This window comes from Penicillium arizonense, assembly GCF_001773325.1.
Source record: "Penicillium arizonense strain CBS 141311 chromosome Unknown PENARI_contig012, whole genome shotgun sequence".
Classification (NCBI taxonomy): domain Eukaryota; kingdom Fungi; phylum Ascomycota; class Eurotiomycetes; order Eurotiales; family Aspergillaceae; genus Penicillium; species Penicillium arizonense.
The window spans coordinates 331612-352004 of record NW_019173289.1 but is presented as its reverse complement, the minus strand read 5'-3'; the positions used below and the strand labels follow the sequence as shown (position 1 = coordinate 352004).

General features: G+C 48.5%; 4 protein-coding genes across 4 annotated transcripts; all 4 read left to right on the top strand.

Annotated features, from left to right (window-relative positions):
- Positions 1-425: 425 nt before the first annotated feature.
- Positions 426-3836, top strand: PENARI_c012G09331 (TMCO4 family protein; the record flags this gene model as incomplete). The annotated part of the gene is made up of 2 exons (XM_022633013.1): positions 426-2489; positions 2541-3836. 2 exons carry the CDS (start codon positions 426-428, stop codon positions 3834-3836), a joined length of 3360 nt encoding a protein of 1119 aa, XP_022487318.1.
- An 857-nt stretch (positions 3837-4693) lies between these two features.
- PENARI_c012G01800 (RTC4 family protein) lies at positions 4694-6233 on the top strand (the record flags this gene model as incomplete). Its single annotated transcript, XM_022632821.1, has 2 exons — positions 4694-5913; positions 5975-6233. 2 exons carry the CDS (start codon positions 4694-4696, stop codon positions 6231-6233), a joined length of 1479 nt encoding a protein of 492 aa, XP_022487153.1.
- Positions 6234-7743: 1510 nt separating this feature from the next.
- On the top strand, positions 7744-13052 carry PENARI_c012G10540 (uncharacterized protein; the record flags this gene model as incomplete). The annotated part of the gene is made up of 15 exons (XM_022633041.1): positions 7744-7947; positions 8006-8755; positions 8811-9093; positions 9148-9381; positions 9460-9690; positions 9800-10332; positions 10392-10554; positions 10604-10951; positions 11016-11133; positions 11196-11267; positions 11316-11431; positions 11496-11637; positions 11717-12286; positions 12371-12763; positions 12836-13052. The coding sequence occupies 15 exons, from the start codon at positions 7744-7746 to the stop codon at positions 13050-13052; spliced, it is 4374 nt and encodes a 1457-aa protein (XP_022487273.1).
- Positions 13053-17604: 4552 nt separating this feature from the next.
- On the top strand, positions 17605-20116 carry PENARI_c012G06322 (MFS transporter; the record flags this gene model as incomplete). The annotated part of the gene is made up of 2 exons (XM_022632932.1): positions 17605-17766; positions 17822-20116. 2 exons carry the CDS (start codon positions 17605-17607, stop codon positions 20114-20116), a joined length of 2457 nt encoding a protein of 818 aa, XP_022487185.1.
- Between the last annotated feature and the right edge of the window lie 277 nt (positions 20117-20393).

Sequence of the window (20393 nt, the reverse complement as noted above, 5' to 3'; positions counted from 1 at the left end):
GGGTGTCCGCTTTCGGCCTTGCAATGCAAACCAACAAAACTGCGCAGAGTACGGAGTATCCAAATGTCCTCCTATACTCAATAAACATTCAATATCCTTCAATGTCCAAGTGTTGAGTATAACACTGTGGTTTTAATTGATATCCCGCATTCTCCGCCTAGCACTCCTTTTCGCCGCGTGGCCACCGATCGTCACTTGCGGAGATTCCAGTCCGATGACCATCAATTGGTCCCCCATCGGGCATGCGATATTGCACTAAACGAGACTGACAGGTCGGAATACGTCGAAATACAACATCTAGCCGACCGTGAGCCGGATGGGTGAGCTCTTGAAGCTATCGCGAAGGAACGTGCGAAGCAACGGGCCACTGGGATCCCACACATCACCCCTCTTGGAGCCTCTGGGGGCCTCTTGTCCATGAAATCATGACCGCAACCTCGGGTGTCACCGTTGACACCTCCGACAAACCCACCTCCCCGTCGAATGCGACTGATTCACCTCAGCTTCCCCAAGGAGGCTCCCCCACAAACCAAAACGGGAGAGACACAGAACGAGCCCCTCAACCAGCGACGTCCGAATCGGCCCTAGAGACAGCGAAGCATGAGTCTACAGAACCAGACGAGGTCGACGATTTTGGCCTTCCCATCCGCGCACGCCACAAACCCGATCCCCCCACCAGCGAGCCACACGCAAACGAAAATGCCAATCACAAAATCCAGCAGACAGCTGCAGGCTCGACAAGCTATAGTGAGGCTTTGAAGAAGCCAGCGAAACCAGAGCCGCAGGACAAGCCCGAAGTTGAGACGGCCCCTGAGCTGGCCAAGGTCAACAACGCAGAACAACCAAACAAGGATCTGGAGGGTCAAAACACTACTCCTGAAAATGCAGAGAAATCACACGATCTGGATGATACTGCTCGGCCCCGTACGTCAACCTCGAAGCACAAGCCAGCCGAGATGTCGGAATGGTCCCATCAGCGACTGAACCAACCACAACAATCACACCCCGAGAGCGACGACTCAGAGGAGGAACCCGAGGAATGGAAGTCGATGCCCGCCCTTGGAGAATTCGACTACTACGATGACTATGGGAGATTGATCGCCAAAGGTGCCAAGGAAGAAGGCGACGAGGCCGTATACCAAGGACTAGGAGGAGCTGGGAAAGGCTATACCCGAGTGCAGCTTGATGAAGATGCCCAGTCTGCCACAAGTCTAGATGAAGACACAAGCTATCTATTCCGAGAGACAGGAGGAAACTCTGCCGGTCTAGTTGGCGAGGAGCTTCGAGATTCGATCAGCCAGCTCCAGGCTACCAAAGACTTGCTCAATGAGACCCAAAAGATCGCATATGTGGGAGTTGTCAGGCTGTCCATCCATGCTATGAACCGTGATTTGGCATCCATCTCCACGACGAAATCTACACGCAAAGTAATGCAGAAAGCCTCCGATGCCATGAGGAAATGGGGCCAAGCGATCATGGCTCGAGTCTATGCTCATATGGATATCAATTCAGCTGAGCAGATTATGATCGAGCAACTTGCGGAGCATGGCGTGCAACCAGAGGACCTGGTACGACCACTCATGCAAAATGCGCGAGTCAAGAACCCCATGGCCGAGAATGATCCAAAAACTTCTACATCTACGGCGGAGTCTCCCAGTCTCAAAAAGGACCCACAACTGAGGCTATCGGCAGAGTCAGACACATCCTCTGAATCGGACCCTCCACCGCCATATGAAGCTCAGGAGACCGAGGAACCCCCAGAGGTCACGACTCCTTCTCAGATGCCTACTACTGATCGAATCGACATCGATCTCCGATGGACTGTGCTCTGTGACCTGTTCCTTGTGCTGATCGCAGACTCGGCATATGATGCTCGGTCACGAACGCTCTTGGAAAGGGTCGGTGCAGCTTTGGATGTAACATGGCTGCAGATCTCTCGGTTTGAGAAGCGTGTCACGGATTCACTCGAGATGCAAGAGCAAGCAGACAAAGAGAACTGGGACGAGTCAGATCATATGGAAAAGCGCCGCAAGATGGCCTTGAAACAGAAGTATATGATTATGGGCCTGGCGACAGTGGGTGGCGGACTGGTCATTGGCCTTTCCGCCGGACTGTTAGCTCCTGTCATTGGAGCTGGTCTTGCAGCTGGCCTTACTACTGTGGGTATCTCCGGAACAAGTGCGTTCCTTGGAGGAGCTGGTGGTACCGCCCTGATCGCTTCCGGTGCTACACTTGGCGGAAGTACTATTGGTATGAGGGCTTCACATCGCCGGACTGGTGCTGTTCAAACGTTCGAGTACCGTCCTCTTCATAATAATAAAAAGGTCAATCTTATCGTGACGGTTTCGGGATGGATGACTGGCAAGGTCGACGATGTTCGCCTGCCTTTCAGTACCGTCGATCCGATCATGGGTGATATCTATTCCGTGCTGTGGGAGCCTGAAATGCTTCGAAGTATGGGTGACACCATCAACATTCTGGCAACGGAGGTAAGTTCCCAAGAGGTATGATATCCATGCGTAACCTGACAAGCGTTCTAGGCATTAACTCAAGGTCTGCAACAAGTTCTGGGCAGCACCGTCTTGATGGCGTTGATGGCATCATTGCAACTTCCTCTTGTCCTGACTAAACTTGCATATTTGATTGACAACCCCTGGATCGTCTCATTGGCTCGCGCCAACTCTGCCGGTCTTGTCATGGCCGATTCCTTGCGAGATCGGAATCTCGGTAACCGACCCATTACCCTGCTCGGTTTCTCGCTCGGCGCGCGTGTCATCTTTTCCTGTCTCAAAGAGCTGGCCGACAAGGGTGCCCACGGACTCATTCAGAACGTATACCTGTTCGGGTCACCCGTTGTTGCAAATAAAGATGAATACCTCAAGGCTCGGAGTGTAGTGTCTGGCCGATTTGTGAACGGCTACGCCACAAACGATTGGATCCTGGGCTACCTCTTCCGAGCTACAAGTGGCGGTATCATGCGTGTGGCCGGTCTCGGGGCTGTGGAAGGCATCCCAGGTATTGAGAACTTCGATATCACCCGGCTCGTCAACGGTCACATGGACTACCGTACCGCAATGCCTCGCATCCTGCGGGAAGTCGGATGGGAAGTTCTCGAGGATGAGTTCGCAGAAATCGAAGACCCAGACCCAGACAACCACGCCGAACGCCAGCGAGAGCTCATTCGTGAAATCGACGAAGCCCGCCGAGAAGCAGAAGCAAAGCCAGAAAAGAAGCGCTTCGGTATCTTCAAGCGAGGCAAGATGGCTGAAAAGAAGAAATGGGAGACCTACGACATTGACCGAAACAATGCCCCGCGCGATTCAAACGACACCGACAGCCCTGGTATGGTGCTCTTCGATATCGAAGCCATTCGAACCGAGCTGGCCTCGGAGGCCATCGAAGTTAAACAGCTAGAGTCGACCATGCCTCCGATGAAGCTAGACCTGAACCCCCCGTCAGACCCACCCACTCAGCCTTCTCCTACTCCTAAGACACCAAAGACACCTAAGACACCTAAGACACCCGATCTTCCACCCCCTTCCCGAGTTTCTTCAGAGCCCCCGCAAGCCTCGGGACCGTATTCTCCTCACGGCCCGAATGAGCATTCCACCGTACCAAAGGACGAGTTCGAAATGACCTTTGATACCTCTTTCCATGAATCCCCAAAATCCAACAACGACCCTCTTGCTCGGCCCGAGCTACGGTCTGCAGCTACAATGCCTACAATGCCTACTATTGGCACAACTGCTGTCGGCGCCATGGCTATGGAGCCTAATGCTTGGGCAGACCAAGACACGGGACATGGGGATGGCGAGATCTCAATGACGTTTGAGTAATCTCTGTCTTGAGTTTTGTTTCTTCCACTCCTCTTTTCTTCTTTTTATTCCCTCTATATACTTTTTCCTTTCTTCTCTTCCGTTAAGATTACGAGGTGCATGACTTGCACCGGCGTATTTGGTTTGGTCGTTATCTGCTTGTGTACAAATCCGTTTGTCTGTTTGTAGAAACAGCCCTGGCTTTTTCAAGTATCACGATATGGTCATAACTCTCCAGGGCTTCGGTCAGCTAGGAGAAGTGGCGTGCATCGTGACCCTAGAACGTATATACTCTCCGTAACAAATGGATTTTGGGTAATGGCATCTTGATTTCATTTTATCTTTCTTCTTCATTGAACTACCAATACGAATTATACACCCTTTTATACATCCTCGGCCTTACAGAAAACAATGTCAAGTTGTTGGCGCTCAAGTGAATGTATTTCATACTGTTCTTTGTCCCTAGGTTCTTTGTCTACGTCTCCATTAACTCCTCAACTATACAATTTGAGGGACGCAAAGATAATTATATGAGGGTCTACAGTTCTGCATGAGATTTAATTACTGTTGGAACCTATAAGTATGGCGTATGAAGATCTTTGAGCATCGAGGTATTTAAAGTACAGAAGTGGAGCTGGCACGTGTCACGCGTTTCGCGTTCCCCTCACGTTATCTCAGCCCTTTCCAGCTTCAATGAAATGTCATGATCAGCCTTCCGACGTTAAATTCCTTGTACTGTTATTTCTTCTGCTTGTGAAGAGCTTGAGCCCGCACCACACGTGTCCTGACTTATCAACGCGTACCCGTTTCACATGTTCGATGCTCTAGCTCTACTCCAACCATTGCGCAACGTCTAACACCCGCCACAACGATTAAGCATGGGCGCTCGACCCAAGCGCGATGCCAGTTATGCTTCAAATCGCTTAACGACACGCAATGGCCCGGGAACGCACCTATTGTCGAGTTTCAACAAGCCCAATTCCCCTGAAGACAACGAGTTAGATGTTGAACCTAGTATCGAGAAACCCACGCAACCATACGAACCCGCGATAGATGACGCGCCACTTAGCTCCGAGGATGAAGAGGAAGCCAATGACAGCGATGCCTCTCAAGGCTGTAGAAACGACCGAACCAACACAACAATGGAGCAGAGGCTGGCGGATGACTATGTGATTTCGCAGGGTAGTCCGCAGAACTATAATAATGGCTCATCCCGCAAGGGTGTGCTTGAGCGGACTACCAGTGGGGTCATGAGCGACGAGGAAAACAATCCGCATTTCATGTCTTCGCAGAGTTCAAAGCGCAAGCGGGCCACGTACGCGAAACCACTTTCAAGGGTCCCAAGCGTGAGCAGGCAGCCAGCCGCGACTGTGAAATCCTCGCTGGCCAAGAAAAAGGCGCAGAAGTCTAGTGCGGAACAACCAGACAACGCGGATGAATCACAAGAAGAACCAGAAGTGACGTTTAAGATGCCGAAGGATTTGCCATCTTCGAGCCCTAGGAGATCTTTTGCCGCCGGAGGGAAGAATGGAGGATTCAAAACCATGCCTCCTTCCATCTTACCCAACGACTCTTTCTCCGCCTCTTCCCTTGGCACTTCATCTTCCAAAGACCTGCAGCAGATACTGCTAGACAGCGACTCGTCCCTGAGCAGCTTGCCCACCTCACCATCTGGTTCTGTTTTCGACGAAATGTCGTCACTCGAGGACCAAGAAAATTCGCCACCTCGAAAAGCCCTGTGTCCAATGTGTAAAGGAGAAGTCGAACGGGAGATTCTAGAGCTGTTCGAAGCACAGCCGAAACAACGTATCCGTGAACAGCAGCAATTCTGCGCATCCCACCAGGAGCGCAGTGCGATGAGGGAATGGGAAACGAAAGGATACCCCGAAATCGATTGGGGCGCATTCGACGAGCGGCTTCAGAGCCATTTCCCCGAATTGGAAAAGCTACTTGTTCCCGATGCTTCGTGTTATTATCGGAATATTCTTGACACCAGCATGAAGTCTGGACAGGCAAAGAACTTCCGTCTAACCTTGGATGGTGACGGACTTGAAACGATCACTTGTGGTTATTATGGGACGAAAGGAGCGGGTAAAATGTATGCAATTGACGACGTCCCTTCACTTTTGTATAGATACTAACGGATCTTCTCGATTTAGGTTACAAGCTGTGATTGATCGATTCTCTTTGCGACTCCGTCGTCTGGCTACGTCGGATCATATCGCCAAGACTGCCGGTGTGGCTGGCTACGCACAATCTGTTCTTGTGCCTGAATTGGCAGTACGATTAGTGAAGGAGGATATGGATGTCAGTGATGAGACTGCACGTCAGATCTTGAGGGAGAGCATTGAGATTGGTGAGAGACTGAACCCAGCGCTGAATGATGTGGTGCCCATTCCGGATGATGTTGAGGTTTAAGGGGGGTTTTTTTTGCATCTTATACCACCACTATCTTTGGAACTAGCATTTTTTATATTACTATCCCATGCCAGGATAGTTTTACTTGAGCGATTGTATATAGACCCTCCATCCTGATACCTCTGATGTTTGTTGCATTTAGTGGGATACCAATTACTCCAAATATCCCTTCTGTTATCAGTCCACAGCGGCACAAGATAAATAATTGACTGTCTTGTGCAATCTCTGAAATCTAAATGAGAACAAATAGAGAGAGGTCAATTCCGAGCAATAAAAGCGGCCAGTAATTTGAAACGAGTCTTCTCAAAGACAGTGAAGACGATAATACCACCTCCAAGAATAAGTCTGCCCAGTCGCATTGTACTTCCACACGAAAAGCCCTTTACTCCATCATCCAAGAAGATACTTATGAAATATCCTTCCCACAGAACCCAGCGCCTGAGCACAAGTTTTAATAGAATCAAATGGCAGAACGACAATAGCAATGGAACCCATCAGGAACGTAGTCAGAGAATTATGCTTCACCCCAGAAGCCTCACTTAGTTCATTCAATAGCTATAAATACCCATCCGAACCGTAGATGTAGAAGCTTGCTTGAGAGTCGTAGGAAGAACCACTTTATACACACCAGCCAAGCTCTAAGCCCGAAATGCTGGACACATTCATGTTCTATCGCGAAAGCCTTGTTCAATTGGCGTTTGAGTACCAATTACACTCTCCGAGTCGGATTTTCGTCGGGGGTTGGGGCGAAAAGAAAGTCCTTATGAACTTGAGCTCCCTAAATCGACCAAGGTAATCCTGTGTTAACACATTAGCTGAATGTTTCACCCGGCGGAAAATCCCGCACGGTCTAGTCTAAGTGAGGTTTGGTAGAAGTACAATCGCTGGCTACTGATACAGCAAATGAGAGGAGGAGAGGCGAATCCTTTTAGGCAAATACAACACCAAATTGACCAGGGTGTACATGCATATATCGTTGAGATAGGAATGACTGGATGTCAAGCGATGTTCCGAGTACAGCCTTGGGCCTCGACTCAGTCAGGTTTAGGGCGTCGGATCTCCGGCGGCGAAGCTCAATGCCAAGAGCGCCTAATGGTCTTGGTTAAAGCCCCGAATGATTTGTTAATATTTGCTGCAATAACGCCATAGCCAGCAAGTTCACTGTGTAATCTGAGTGTGTTATTGGGCTGGAATATCTCTTCCCAATTTTTCCAAATTATTAGGTTAATACTCCGTAACAAATCAATATACCAGCATAGCTGAGCTAGTTGTGCCAGACAAAGGAAGTGTCCAACCTCGGACCCCTCCTTATAACCCCCCTATTAGGCTACACTCTCACTTGCTAGCGCTAGTGCCGAGCCGATGCTTATATTGCGAGCAATTTGGAAGTCTTCAAATGCAGCATTTTCATATCTAAGAGCAACTTCTTAATTCTAACCAGATCTAAGAGCCTCATCCTCTCACATCGACGTTGCATTTTCCCTTTTCTTGGCCCAGTGCCACTCCCGCCATGGGTGCATGCGATGATGGCCAGTTTGGGCCTATCGTCCATACATATTGTCGCGGGGGATTCGACTTCACTGTAATGTTCGAGTCAGGTATCCTGAGCATCCTTCCTGCCGCGTGTTTCCTCCTCCTGGCATCTCTTCGTCTGCTCCACTTGTTCAGACAGCGAAGGAAGGTGCTGTCTTCCACATTTCGAGTGTTGACCCTGGTGAGTAACCCCGACCGCTTGAGGGTGGGTTTGATATCTAAGAAGTGTTTTGCATTAGAGTGTCTCCGTGACTTTTGCAGCGATTCAAGTTGCAATAATTGTGCTTGTTACAAGACAGCACCCTGTAGGGAGAACACTGCTTGCAAGTGCCGTTCTCGACCTATTAGCGGCACTGGGTGTGATACTCCTTCTTGACCTAGAGCACGTCCGGTCAATTCGACCATCCTTCTTGGTCTCTGTATATTTGTTTATCACGCTGCTCCTGGATCCTGCGCGTGTGCGCACAGCCTGGTTGCTACCGGATAATGAAGCCTACTCTGCTCTTCTGTCTACATCTTTGGCCGCTAAGCTAGTTCTATTGGTGCTAGCTAGTGTTGAGAAAAAGAAATGGCTTCTATCGACCGAGAAATATCACTCCACCGAAAGTGTGAGCGGTCCTTTCACTCGCGGCTTATTCACCTGGCTCAACGGGCTGCTGTGGAGAGGCCGCTCTGAATCACTGGCTGGGGGTGACCTCCCCGCAGTCCACGAGAAGCTTTTGTCTTCAGAATTATCTGCTCGATTCGCGGAGACATGGGCTCACTCCGATCAAACTGGAAAAAATGCGTTACTTTGGGCGGTGATCAAGTGTCTGCGCTGGGAAATTGCAACAATCGCCTTCCCGCGGCTTTGCGTTGTGGGATTCAGTATTGCGCAGCCATTTCTCATTGGAAAAGTAGTCAGTGTCTTACAGAGGACTGACTCTTTCTCAATTGACATCAGCTATGGCTTAATTGGAGCCACAGCAATTGTCTTTACTGGGATTGCGGTAAGCTAATTAAGACATTGTCGCACTGCTGGAAGTAAGCTGACATTCCTTGTAGGTTGCAAGGGCTTCCTATGAGCACCTAGGATATCGTACTACGACGATGATCCGAGGAGGTTTGATGAGCATCGTCTTCCAGCATATGATGGATCTGCCATTGGGGAGCACAGACGAATCTAGTGCTATGTCCCTTATGGGCTCTGACATAGAGATGCTCGCCGAGTATTTTTATTCAGTCGTCTGTGAAACTTGGGCAAATATAATTCAGTTAGCACTGGCTACGTGGCTGTTAGAGACCCAGGTCGGCGTCGTCTGCATTGCTCCCATTGTGGTAGTAATAGGTTAGTTTTTCTCCATTGCCCTCATATATTCTCTCGTCTAATAGAGTCCACTAGTATTTACGGGTGCCTCCTTTGCTATGGGGTCTACTGTTTCCACTCGCCAAAAAGAGTGGCTTCAGGCCACCGAGAAGCGGATTAACTTCACGTCGTCTATCCTAGGGTCTATCCGCAACGTCAAATTTCTCGGCTTAACCGAGATAATGAGCTCCAAGATCGAAGCATTACGCACAGAAGAGCTTGAAATTTCCAAGAAGTTCCGCCGGATCCAGTCAATTCGTGTCTGCATGGGTGTGTGGTTGCCACTGTCCCTGTCCCGAGTCAACTACGTTATGAATAGCCTATTGCCGTGCTAACACTTAATACTAGTAAACTCTCCCATAATCGTTGGCCAATTTGCGACGCTGGCTGCCTATGCGATAGTAGCCTTGGTGCAGGATTCTGGACCCCTTGCTGTCAACCAAGCCATTACCTCATTGTCGCTTATTAGTTTGATGATTACACCACTGAGCTACCTTTTGCTTGCGATTCCGGACACATTCGCTTCTATAGGTTGTCTACATAGGATACAGGACTTTCTTAAAAACCAGAATCGCCTTGGTAAGAGCTCTAGTTCCCTTGTTCAAATTGTTTGATTGTGTTCCAGGGTTTCCGGTTCCTGAACCAGAATCTTAGACTCTGAAGGCTAATAAGAGTATACTTTACACAGAGAAAAGAAAGCTTCCCCAGCCTTTGTCAACTCACTCCACATCATCTAACAGCATCTCTGGTATTGAATTGACCCCACTCACACAGGCTTCACACAGCGAGAAAGGTGTGGTCCTATCTTTAAAGAATGTCAAATTTGGCTGGAAATCCACTCCTGCACCAGAGACAAGTGGTATCACTCTTATGCTGGAGAATGCCCCTTCTGGCAAACTTATCATCCTTGTCGGCCCAGTCGGCTGCGGTAAGTCCACCTTCCTCAAGGGCCTGGCAGGAGAGACGCCCGTGTTAGAAGGGGAGCTTTTCGTGAAATACCCAAACTTGGCCTTCTGTGATGACACACCGTGGCTATCCAATTCTTCAATTCGGAGCAATATTGTTGGCGAAGACACGTCGGCTGTCTTTGATCCTGACTGGTACCGGACCGTTGTGAACGCATGTGCGCTGGAATCAGATATTAAGAAGATGCCGGCCGGTGATGAAACACTCGTTGGCAGTAAGGGCTCAAAGCTCAGTGGAGGACAGAGACAAAGAATCGTGAGTGATCTACACGCCCAGAAATATTGGGCCTCATACTTACATCTTGGTTTGTATAGGCTATCGCGCGAGCGGTATATGCTCGCAGACAGATCGCTTGTTTTGACGACGTTCTAAGCGGCCTGGACAATTCCACCGCCCGAACTGTATTTAACAATGTCTTTGGCCCGGCGGGTCTGCTGCGGCGGCTAGGCTGTACTGTATTCTTGGCTACTCACAGCAGTATGTGTATTCCATTCGCAGATAAACGACCTGGCTCACCATTTTTCAGCCCATCATTTGCCCCAGGCTGATTTGATCATGGTTCTTGGGGACGATGGCCAAGTGGCCAAGCAAGGCAGTTATGCGCAACTTCGAGACAACATTGACGGCTTCGTTCAGATGAATGATACTCAATCCACACCCGCAGAGGAGGTGAAAGGAAGCGACAAGCACACAGATGTGCTAGCGGATCTTCCAACTCCTACCCAAGACACCTCCAGTGTTTCTTTCAAAAATGGCAGTCGAAAGACGACTGACCTGGCTGTATACAAGTATTACTTTTCTGCGTTGGGTTGGTCACGAATCGCGGCGTTGATTCTCTTCATTGTTACTGACGCCGGTATGAGCGGATTCCGCTGTAAGTTATAATGAGACCCCGAGCTTGCGTTATTGGCCACGGCATGAAACTCACTCTTTCCAAGATGTATGGGTCGACCTTTGGTCTTCGAGCAGTGACAGTAGTTCACGCCTAGGTTATTGGCTTGGACTGTATGGAGCGTTCTCTGTTCTCCAAGCTCTTGGACTTGTACTTGCCGTTTTGTATGTTCGACCTCGCCTTCAATGCACTCGCCTTTCGATAACCTCTCTAACCCTGGTCATAGCTGGACATGGGTAATTATTGTCCCATTCGCCTCCAAGAACCTTCATTCAACCGTGCTACGCACTTGCATGGGGTGAGTATCCCTCTAATGATCACTGCAGTAATTGGCTAATACTTATAGCGCCCCGTTATCCATTTTGTCAAATCTAGAGACTGGAGCTCTCGTGACACGTTTCAGTCAGGACATGAGACTAGTTGACATGGTCCTGCCTCGAGGTTTTATATCTACAGGGTTCCGTAAGTTTACCGACGAGATTTGGGAAGAATAATTGGTCAACATTTTAACATCATCGGCCTTTAGAGTTTTTCAGTGCTATTGCCCAAGGCGCCATTACTATTGCATCGTTGCCATACCTGGCAGCGGCCTTGCCCCCTCTATTTGGAGTGCTGTATCTGATCCAAAGGTTCTATCTTCAGACGTCTCGTCAGCTGCGGCTACTAGAGTACGTTACTCTTATACGATCTTCCTACATCAATCTGTTTTCTCTGTTTGTTTACGCTTAACTACTAATATATCTGCAGGATCGAGCTCAAGAGCCCTCTTTACACCCACTTTATCGAGTCCCTGGCAGGTATCACCACGATTCGCGCGTTTTCCTGGACCCACGCAACGACCAACCGAATGCTTTCTATGCTGGACACTGCCCAGCGACCCTACTATCTTCTCCTATGTATTCAACGCTGGCTGAGTCTCGTACTGAGTCTTATCGTGGCCGGTATAGCAGTGCTTCTTGTCGGACTATCTGTCGCCCTTCGCTCTCACTTAGACCCTGGTCTTCTGGGAATTGCTCTTGTCGTGATGATGGATCTAGGACTCATACTATCAGAGCTGATTCAGGCCTGGACATTGCTTGAGACGTCACTGGGAGCCATTGCACGCATCAAAGACTTCTCTGAGGAGACTCCCCGTGAAGAGAGTAACTTTACTATTCAGACTCATGATGGACCCTCGGAATGGCCGACGAGCGGTGAGATCAAAATCATTGATGCAGGAATTGCTTGGAGTCCTGGTGATACAGAGCCTTTGCTCAATGGCATCAATCTTCGAATCGGGGCTGGACAGAAGTTTGGCTTATGTGGCAGAAGCGGAAGGTGAGATCAACTCATATCGTGTCCTCAGACTGAATCATGCTTTTCGGAATTGAAGCAGCAAGCTAACAACTTACTACAAAATAGTGGCAAAAGTACCCTGGCACTATCCCTCCTCCGTCTCAACGAGATTGTATCCGGCCAAATCATCATCGATGGACAAGATATCTCCTTGATGACCCGATCATATTTGCGACAGGGTATTAGCTGTCTTAGTCAAGAACCCTTCCATTTCCCTGGTACCATCAGGGAAAATGCTGATCCGTTGGGCAAAGTCTCGAGCTCGCAGATTGTTGATGCTCTGAAATCTGTTGGAGTTTGGAGCATTCTTACATCAAGTCACAGAGGCACCGACGAAGAAGTGCTAGATTCAACACTGGACGACAACATCCTATCACAGGGTCAGAAGCAGCTGTTCTGTCTAGCCAGGGCTCTGCTGAAGAGAAGCAAGATCCTAATATTAGATGAGCCAACGAGCAGGTATGTTCATGTGTTATTTCGCCTGTTTCATAATGCTTCTATTGCGTGATAGCTAACGAGAGAACCATATAGCCTGGATTCGGAAACAGACGCTAAGGTGCAGAATGTTATACGGGAGTCGTTCCGTGGCTGCACCATAATCATGGTGGCGCATAGAATTCACACATTGCTTGACTTCGATCAGGTTGCTGTTTTAAACAGTGGTCAAATTATAGAGGTCGGAGATCCTCGTGATCTACTTGATGAGCCTAATGGGGAATTCTCGAAGCTGTTGAGCCTTGAGTCGTGACCTCCAGGCCTATTCGGACTTTGTGTCGCTAAAGGACTTTTGGTTTAGTTTGCTTTCCTCTGCTTAGTTTTTTTAGTTTTAATTTAAGAATATTCGCACGAGTACATCCATAGTGTGTACCAGGTACATTCTTGTGTTATTCACTTGTTCCAGCGTACCGCGAGACGTCCCTCCCTCACGAGGGAGTCTTAACACATGAAAAAGTCTGATGCAAGGAGAAGCGATGATATATTAAAGCTAGATAGCTTCATATTCCAAGAAGGCATGGGCCATCTTCACTTGTGGGCAGTGCCATTATCAGATTCAGTTGATGGGAAAGGGCGATAGGAGACAAGTAGTGTAGAGAAGGGGCTCCCATAGAGTGCCAAGTGTCAGGGTGTAATATGGATTCTGCGCCTATATTCCATGTTCCCATGATAAACATATGCATGATGCGGGCTCAGAGAGCGAATATTATGGGTTGGATTGTATATCACACAAAGACAAGCCAAGTTCCTCCAATCTGTAACGCGGTTGACCGACATGAAAACCAACGTAACCCTGCAGATACGCGTCCACTATCTGTAATAGCATTTTGTCATCTGAAACAGAAGCTTTTATACGAGTGACATACACTTCAATCTCCTGAGATAAGGAACAAAGTACATCGCTTACCTGACTCGTGGTTTGCTGCGCTCGAAGATATACGGGGTTGTTCCTCTCATTCGAAACGATAGACTCTTTGTAGAAAGATAACAAGTCATTCACAGCATTCGTGTAATCCATGATATCTGGAACAATTTGGATAAAAAGATCAAAACTAGTCCGAGAGCATATATCTTTCGGAAGTAAAAGCCAAGCGTAGGCCTCCACGAGCCCAGTCATGAATCGAAAATAGTGTGGAAAATTAGGCGCAGTTGAGAGCTTCTTGAAATCATGTGTCTCGGCTTCTAAAACGGTAGAGCTCGTAAATTTGATCGTTCCAACCGTGATCTTGTCCGTGGAGAAAGCTGTATAATATTCTCCGAATTCTTCGCAGAGCTTTTTGTAGTCCCGAAGGAGAGGAATTTGAGGCGTCTCATGAAATATATCATGACGAAATTGTCGAAGATCAGCCAAGAAGCCAGGTCCAAGATCGTCGATGGCTCCCAAGTAGGCAGTGTAGAAGGATACCGCCTGGCGAATTTCCTTGTGGTGGAGGGGATAAAAATGGTTCCGCCGAGGAAGCCCCATGAAGAGCAAGGTATTTGGCTTTCGTTTCACTAATTTCGTCGTACTTTAGGAAGCGATTCAAAATAGTATTCTCTATATCAGGATCATTTTTGGCTGTTTTGAAGGCATTTTTAGATAGAAATCTGCAAATTATCTCCTTGTAGTCTTCTTTCGAAATCGGCCCTGGGCAGTGAGAAGTAGCCATAGTGAGTGAACACGGTGATTATTGGATGGTTAAAGTGATGTTACCTTCGGGTTTGACGGAAATACTTATAGGTGGTTTATTCAGAATGCGCACTTGAAAACAGCCACAAAAAAGCTACTACCTTTCGCCCACTATCCTACCACTAATATTCGTCACACCGCCTGTGTTGCTGATCACTCAAGTTTGAATCAAACCTAGTGCTATACCAGAACCATACACTGTGAGCTTAGATAGCCAAATGAGTTGCCCATTACGGACACGGGCACATCTGCTGGTAAACTTTCTGTGATTACTTCTGTCATGGTCTCTCGATCGAGTGTGATGCATGCTACTCACGTCATGTACACCGTGGGTGCCAATGGTATTTGCCAAAGCACTGCGGCCGAGCAGTCCGGCTATGTGACGATTACCAAGATCCAGGCTTGGAACTCTAATCTGAACGCTTTATGCACCAATATGAAGCAACAGGATGGAACGCAAATCTCCGTCAGGTATGTAGGCGAGACAAAACCCTATAGTGGATCTACAGATCATGTGGAGACGTCGCCTGGCGCTAGCTTCACGCTTGATCTGCTAGGTGGTCTCAACTTTCGCAAAAGAATGTCGGGCCCACTTTAAACCAGATACAAGTGGCAAGTATGTAATAATAATTTTGCGCTGGCTGACTGCGTTTCATCCTGGCGTCTCGGGAAGGAAAAAGGAGATATTTACTGCATACATCTTGGAGACCTTGCACCCGAAGAGACATAAGGGTCAAATTTACCGGTTCCGATCCGAATTGACTTGGTGTTGGGCGTCCGTATCGTATCAAACATATCAAAATGGTAATTTTCTGAACAGGTGTCCGGCAATACCACGTGAATTCATTAGTAGTGGCTAGTTTCGGGAGGGGTAATCCTGAGGCTGAATGGAAAATGCATCATACGAATACCTCAACTTCGATTGCCCAATAACTCAAAAGATCGGGTCACTCCATTACCTGGTGGTCTTTAACAATTCATATCTTGGATCATATTTCTAAACCGAAGGCCATACTACGGAATGACGTCCGATGTAGCCTCCGAGAAGCTCTTCGGCACTACTTCACGGAAAAGTCTCCAGTCAATGTTAGACTACATGGTCGAGCCAGGAATTCGCAGCACTCCATCCAATATTTCCTTGGACGAACCGGATAATAGTAGCATTGCGTATTTTGCCGTCAAAGACCAATGGTTCATCGGGCCCAAGAACGCCCCGTATGTATCGACCTGTGTGCTCGACCCCCTCATTACAGTCGAGAGGCATCACGGAAAATACCATATCACAGCTAGATTCAACGTCGAGTCGACTATTCTTGACTACCATCAAAATAAAAGGTTCGGTCCTTGGGAGTGTTTGTCTTTCTATAGCCAACAATTGTTTCATCACACAGGGAAGGTCATGTACTGTTTTTCCAAGATATCTGTCTTCAGTATATAAGCTCTTCTAGTGATGAAGACCTTATTGCCGAGCCTCAGTCGGATCCCACGTCCGCATTCACTGTGACTAGAGCTTCCAATTCGACAGTCTCGGGTAGCGTTGGCGTGTCACTGTCTAGCGTGCCATCCGCCAATATCTCGCTGGGTATCTCTCGCTCGAGAGAATGCACTATAGAACGCAGCGTGAACACATGGAGCGTAAGCGCACACCGTATCATCTCAGGTTAGTTTCCGTTGATAATATTTGCAATATCACAACGGGTATGATAACTTCTTCTCCTCCTGCAGAAAATGGAAAGCGGCGCCGAAAACTTAATATCCCGCGGTATCAATGGTTCTGGGCAGCCAACTACAGAGAGATTTCAGCACTGACCCCCGATCTGACGCACACCGTCAAGCGACATGTAATCGTGAAGCGCGTCATACCTATTCACGCCTTCCCGGTCAGCAGGCTTGAAAGTGCGAGAGAAGTTTTACGAGCAACGGCATGGAAAGAGAAAGCCGAGCGTTCGCATGCACCGGAAGACCAGAAAGCAGCGTACGATTCATTGAACATACGACAAAATCAGGCGTGGGAGGGACTTTTGGCCGACTGGCGAAGTACTGACCGCCGGATGCCATTGGAATATCTCCTTGAATTTAAATTTTGTATACTGGTACGGTAACGACATCGACCTGCTTCCATAGCTATCTAACGCGGCTGACTACTAATGTATGGTACGGCAACAGATTCGAATGAGGAGGCGTTATGGTCGTCTCCACCGCGCGCTCTCCCTCAGCAGCAATAGAAACAAAGCAAAACTCTTGGAACCTACCTACAGAGAGACGTTCCGCATCCGGCCGGCCTTTACACAAGATTCCAAACCTGATCATAACCAATTATCTTCGGTGTATGCTGGACGGCCCGAAAATTTCCCTAGCGAGAGGTACCTCCAACACATTGTCCGCATTCCCTTAGCGGACACTTACGATCTCCGTGAAGCCCTTGCCAGGGTAAAGAGCAAGGTAGGCTTACAACCTTTAGAGAAATCTGGAACGGAGCATCGCTAATGAGAGTAGTATGAAGGAAGATGGGATGAGCTTCAAAGTAAGGAGTGGGTGGATCTGCTCCGGGAAGAGACCGGAGTCGAAGTGCGAAAAGCAGATATAACGGTGGATTCAATGGCAGAGGAGACGGCAGAAGCGACGGCAGAAGCGACGGCATATGCAACAGTAGACGAATACTAGGACTCTAGACAACAGACCTGCGGGGAGCACATGAGATGAAATGTGCGATCCTTATTTTTACCACACTTCCGAGAGGGCAGCAAGGTGTAACGGGTGTAGACAAATTGTTGTTATCTATGACCATTATTGAGATTCAGAAATTGTCCTAGTTTTCTGGTAACTGTATTTGCCTGTATTCCTCATAGAGTGAATGCAATGAATGTTGCAAACTTATGGTGATTCGAAATAATCGAGGTATGAGGTAATTGGACGTAATTGAATCTGGTGCCATACATATGTCACCTAGTGACTTTGTAATCACCAAGAAATCTAAACCATGGATAACTCCACCCCCAATGCGCCCGTACCATTCGGTAACTGGCACAGGGTCGATTTAAAACTTGATCATCGACACGAATGCTGATATCCCACCCTTCCTCAAATATTCAAATGGCTGCGAAGATGCATTTAACCAGTATATGCACAAAACAAAATGCCTACTTCTAGGTTTCCAACGGACCGGAGTAAATCAGTTTTCATTGGTGTGTTAGTGACCTTCATCTTAAGTACCCTTTTCGTCGTCAGCCGCCTCGTGAGCCGCTTTAGAATTGTCAAGCGCCATGGCTGGGAAGATTACACAATTATAGTAGCATGGGTGAGTGAACTCACTTCTTGAGACTTAACCTGAGATTAATGTATCTATCTATCAGATCCTTGCCTTTGGCTTGTCCTTTACCGTCGCATTTAGCACATTCAAAGGCCTAGGGCTTCCTGAGGAGGACATCCTCCTAGAATGGGTTGACCCACTGCTTGAGGCGAGGTATGCCGCGATCGTGCTTTTCAACCCGGCACTGAACGTCACTAAGGCTTCGATACTTCTTCTCTACATTGACATTGCACGACGCCAACAGGCGTTCTTATATATTGGCTCCTATGTGACTCTTACTGTCGTCCTCATCGGTGGTATTAACTTCACCTTCCTCACTGCCTTGCAGTGCCGACCCGTGCAGGCCGTCTACGATCTCACCATCAAGTATCCTAGCTGCATACCCATTGAGATTATCGATCTGGCCACCGTCCCCTTCAACGTCGCCACGGGAATTGTCATCCTAATTCTGCCGATCCCCGTGCTAACGACGTTGCGCCTACCGCTGGGCCAAAAGACCATTGTGTTGCTGATTTTCGTACTGGGCGTCATCCTTATCATCGTTGTCGATGTTGTGCGTATCTATTACTTGCAGCTGGCGGCCATCCAACTCCGTCAGTTTAACATCAGGCCTCCCGTTAGTCCTGAATTTCTCCACACTGCGGGTTTGACAGCCTTGTGGTCGACCGTCGAGGTCAATATGACCATCGTCGGTGCTTGCATCCCTACCCTGCCGCCGTTGATTAAGTGGTTGAAGTTGGTATTGGATCGTTCTCGAGAAAACAGCAACAGTCAGGTGCTTAGTTCATCTTCACGACAGGATGGTGAAACCGAGACTGGTTCACGTTATCCTATTGAGCTCTACCCTTATCAGTCGGGTATCACATCACTGCGAGCTGACTACCAGGAGCAGCTGCAGCCGCAGATATATGCGACATCCACCCGCCCGGCACTGGAAACGGAGGAAGCACTATCGCTTTACCAACGCAGCGACGTATTCGCCTTCTCTAGGTCTATCGGATTTGAAGGGTCCAGGAGCATGCTTGACATGCGGGGCTCAGAATCCGTCAAGTACTGCGCGCTAGTCGACATTCTTCTCTTCCTGGAGGGATTCATCATTGTCATGTTATTTTCCGTCAACGGTAGCATGCCTGTCGTGAAAAATGAAACCCAGGCCATAGGTATTAACTCGGCCACTTACGGCGGCGGAGCGTGTATCGTGCCATTTCTTGGGTATTGGCTTTTACGTCACGTTGGATTTAAGGCCACTTTCTTGACAGCATTAGCTGGAATTTGCATGGGGACCCTGATATTCTGGCCATCTGGGGCCTTGGGTTCCTATCCTGGATTCATCGTCGCCAACGTTTTTGTTGGAACAGCTATAACCTTATTGGATATGTCGTCGGTTGCCTTCCTCACACTTTGCGGACCCACCCAGTATGCTGAAATCCGCGTACTCATTGGGCTAGGCGTTGGTTATTGTGGTTCAACTTTAGGCCTTCTGCTCTCAAAGGAAGTCTTCTTTACTCATGTGGCTAACGCCCGAAGATTGATTTACATCCAGTGGACTTACCTAGCGGTTGCTCTTTCTATGGTTCTGTTGGGACTCTTTTACTACTACATGCCACTTCCTGAAGCAACAGATGAGGATCTACAGGGTCGAGATAACAGGCTATGGATACGCCCTTCAGATAGATTCTTTGGCAAGCTTCCCATCATTTTTACGACATTGGCGCTAAGTGCCCTTGCCGAGTTCTGTTCAACCGCTTCGTTATCAAGTATTCGAACATTCGTCGGTACTCTCCTCGAAAGTGTTTCTACAAGCACTCATACTTCTCCACGCCTCACAACATTAAATTTGAACATCGTTTTGTCTGCCATATTCGGTGGGAGCCATTTCGTCCTTTCTTTCTTATGTCTTGTTATCCCGCCACGCATTCTCCTTCTCTTGCTCTTTGCCTGTGGTATTACATTCTCTGCGCTCATTATTTGGCTAGATTTCTCCTCCGCCCGAACACCTGAATCTATACTGCTTTCCTTTGCCATTCCACTGGGACCCACTCCAAGCTTAATCTATGCCCTGGGACTGCGCGGTATGGGCAGCTGGACCAAGTTCGGGGCTAGCGTGCTTGAAGGTAGCGGCAACCTTGGACCTACCATCTACCCCTGGGTCGTGTGGGCACTGGTACGGGCACACAGCGATTCTGTCCAATTCTCATTCTATGCGATTTTTGCTGCCTTGGTCGTTGGGACCGTTTTCCCGCTTTTCCTCAACCTGGTCCGCGCCGCGCTACCCCGTACTAGATACCCTATCTGGTCTACCGGGATATTATCTGGCAGCCATCCTGCTCACTCATAGTGTTCCTGTGGTTTTGCCTTCTACCAATAGACAAAGTATTCCTAGGAGCATCTAGCATAGAATAGTAATGCTTATTGGGTGGTCAAGTAGCAGGCTCCATTGTGGCTCTCATATTGCATGCTGGATGCTAGTCGCCCCGTGAGAGAACAGGCGCCACATGCTCCAAGAACGCAGAAACAAGGCTGTCATAAATGGTGTATCACATGACGACAGTTCTGAACTGACACACTGCGCGGCGCATAAATTCCCGGCCGCATATCACGCCCGCATGTTCTTC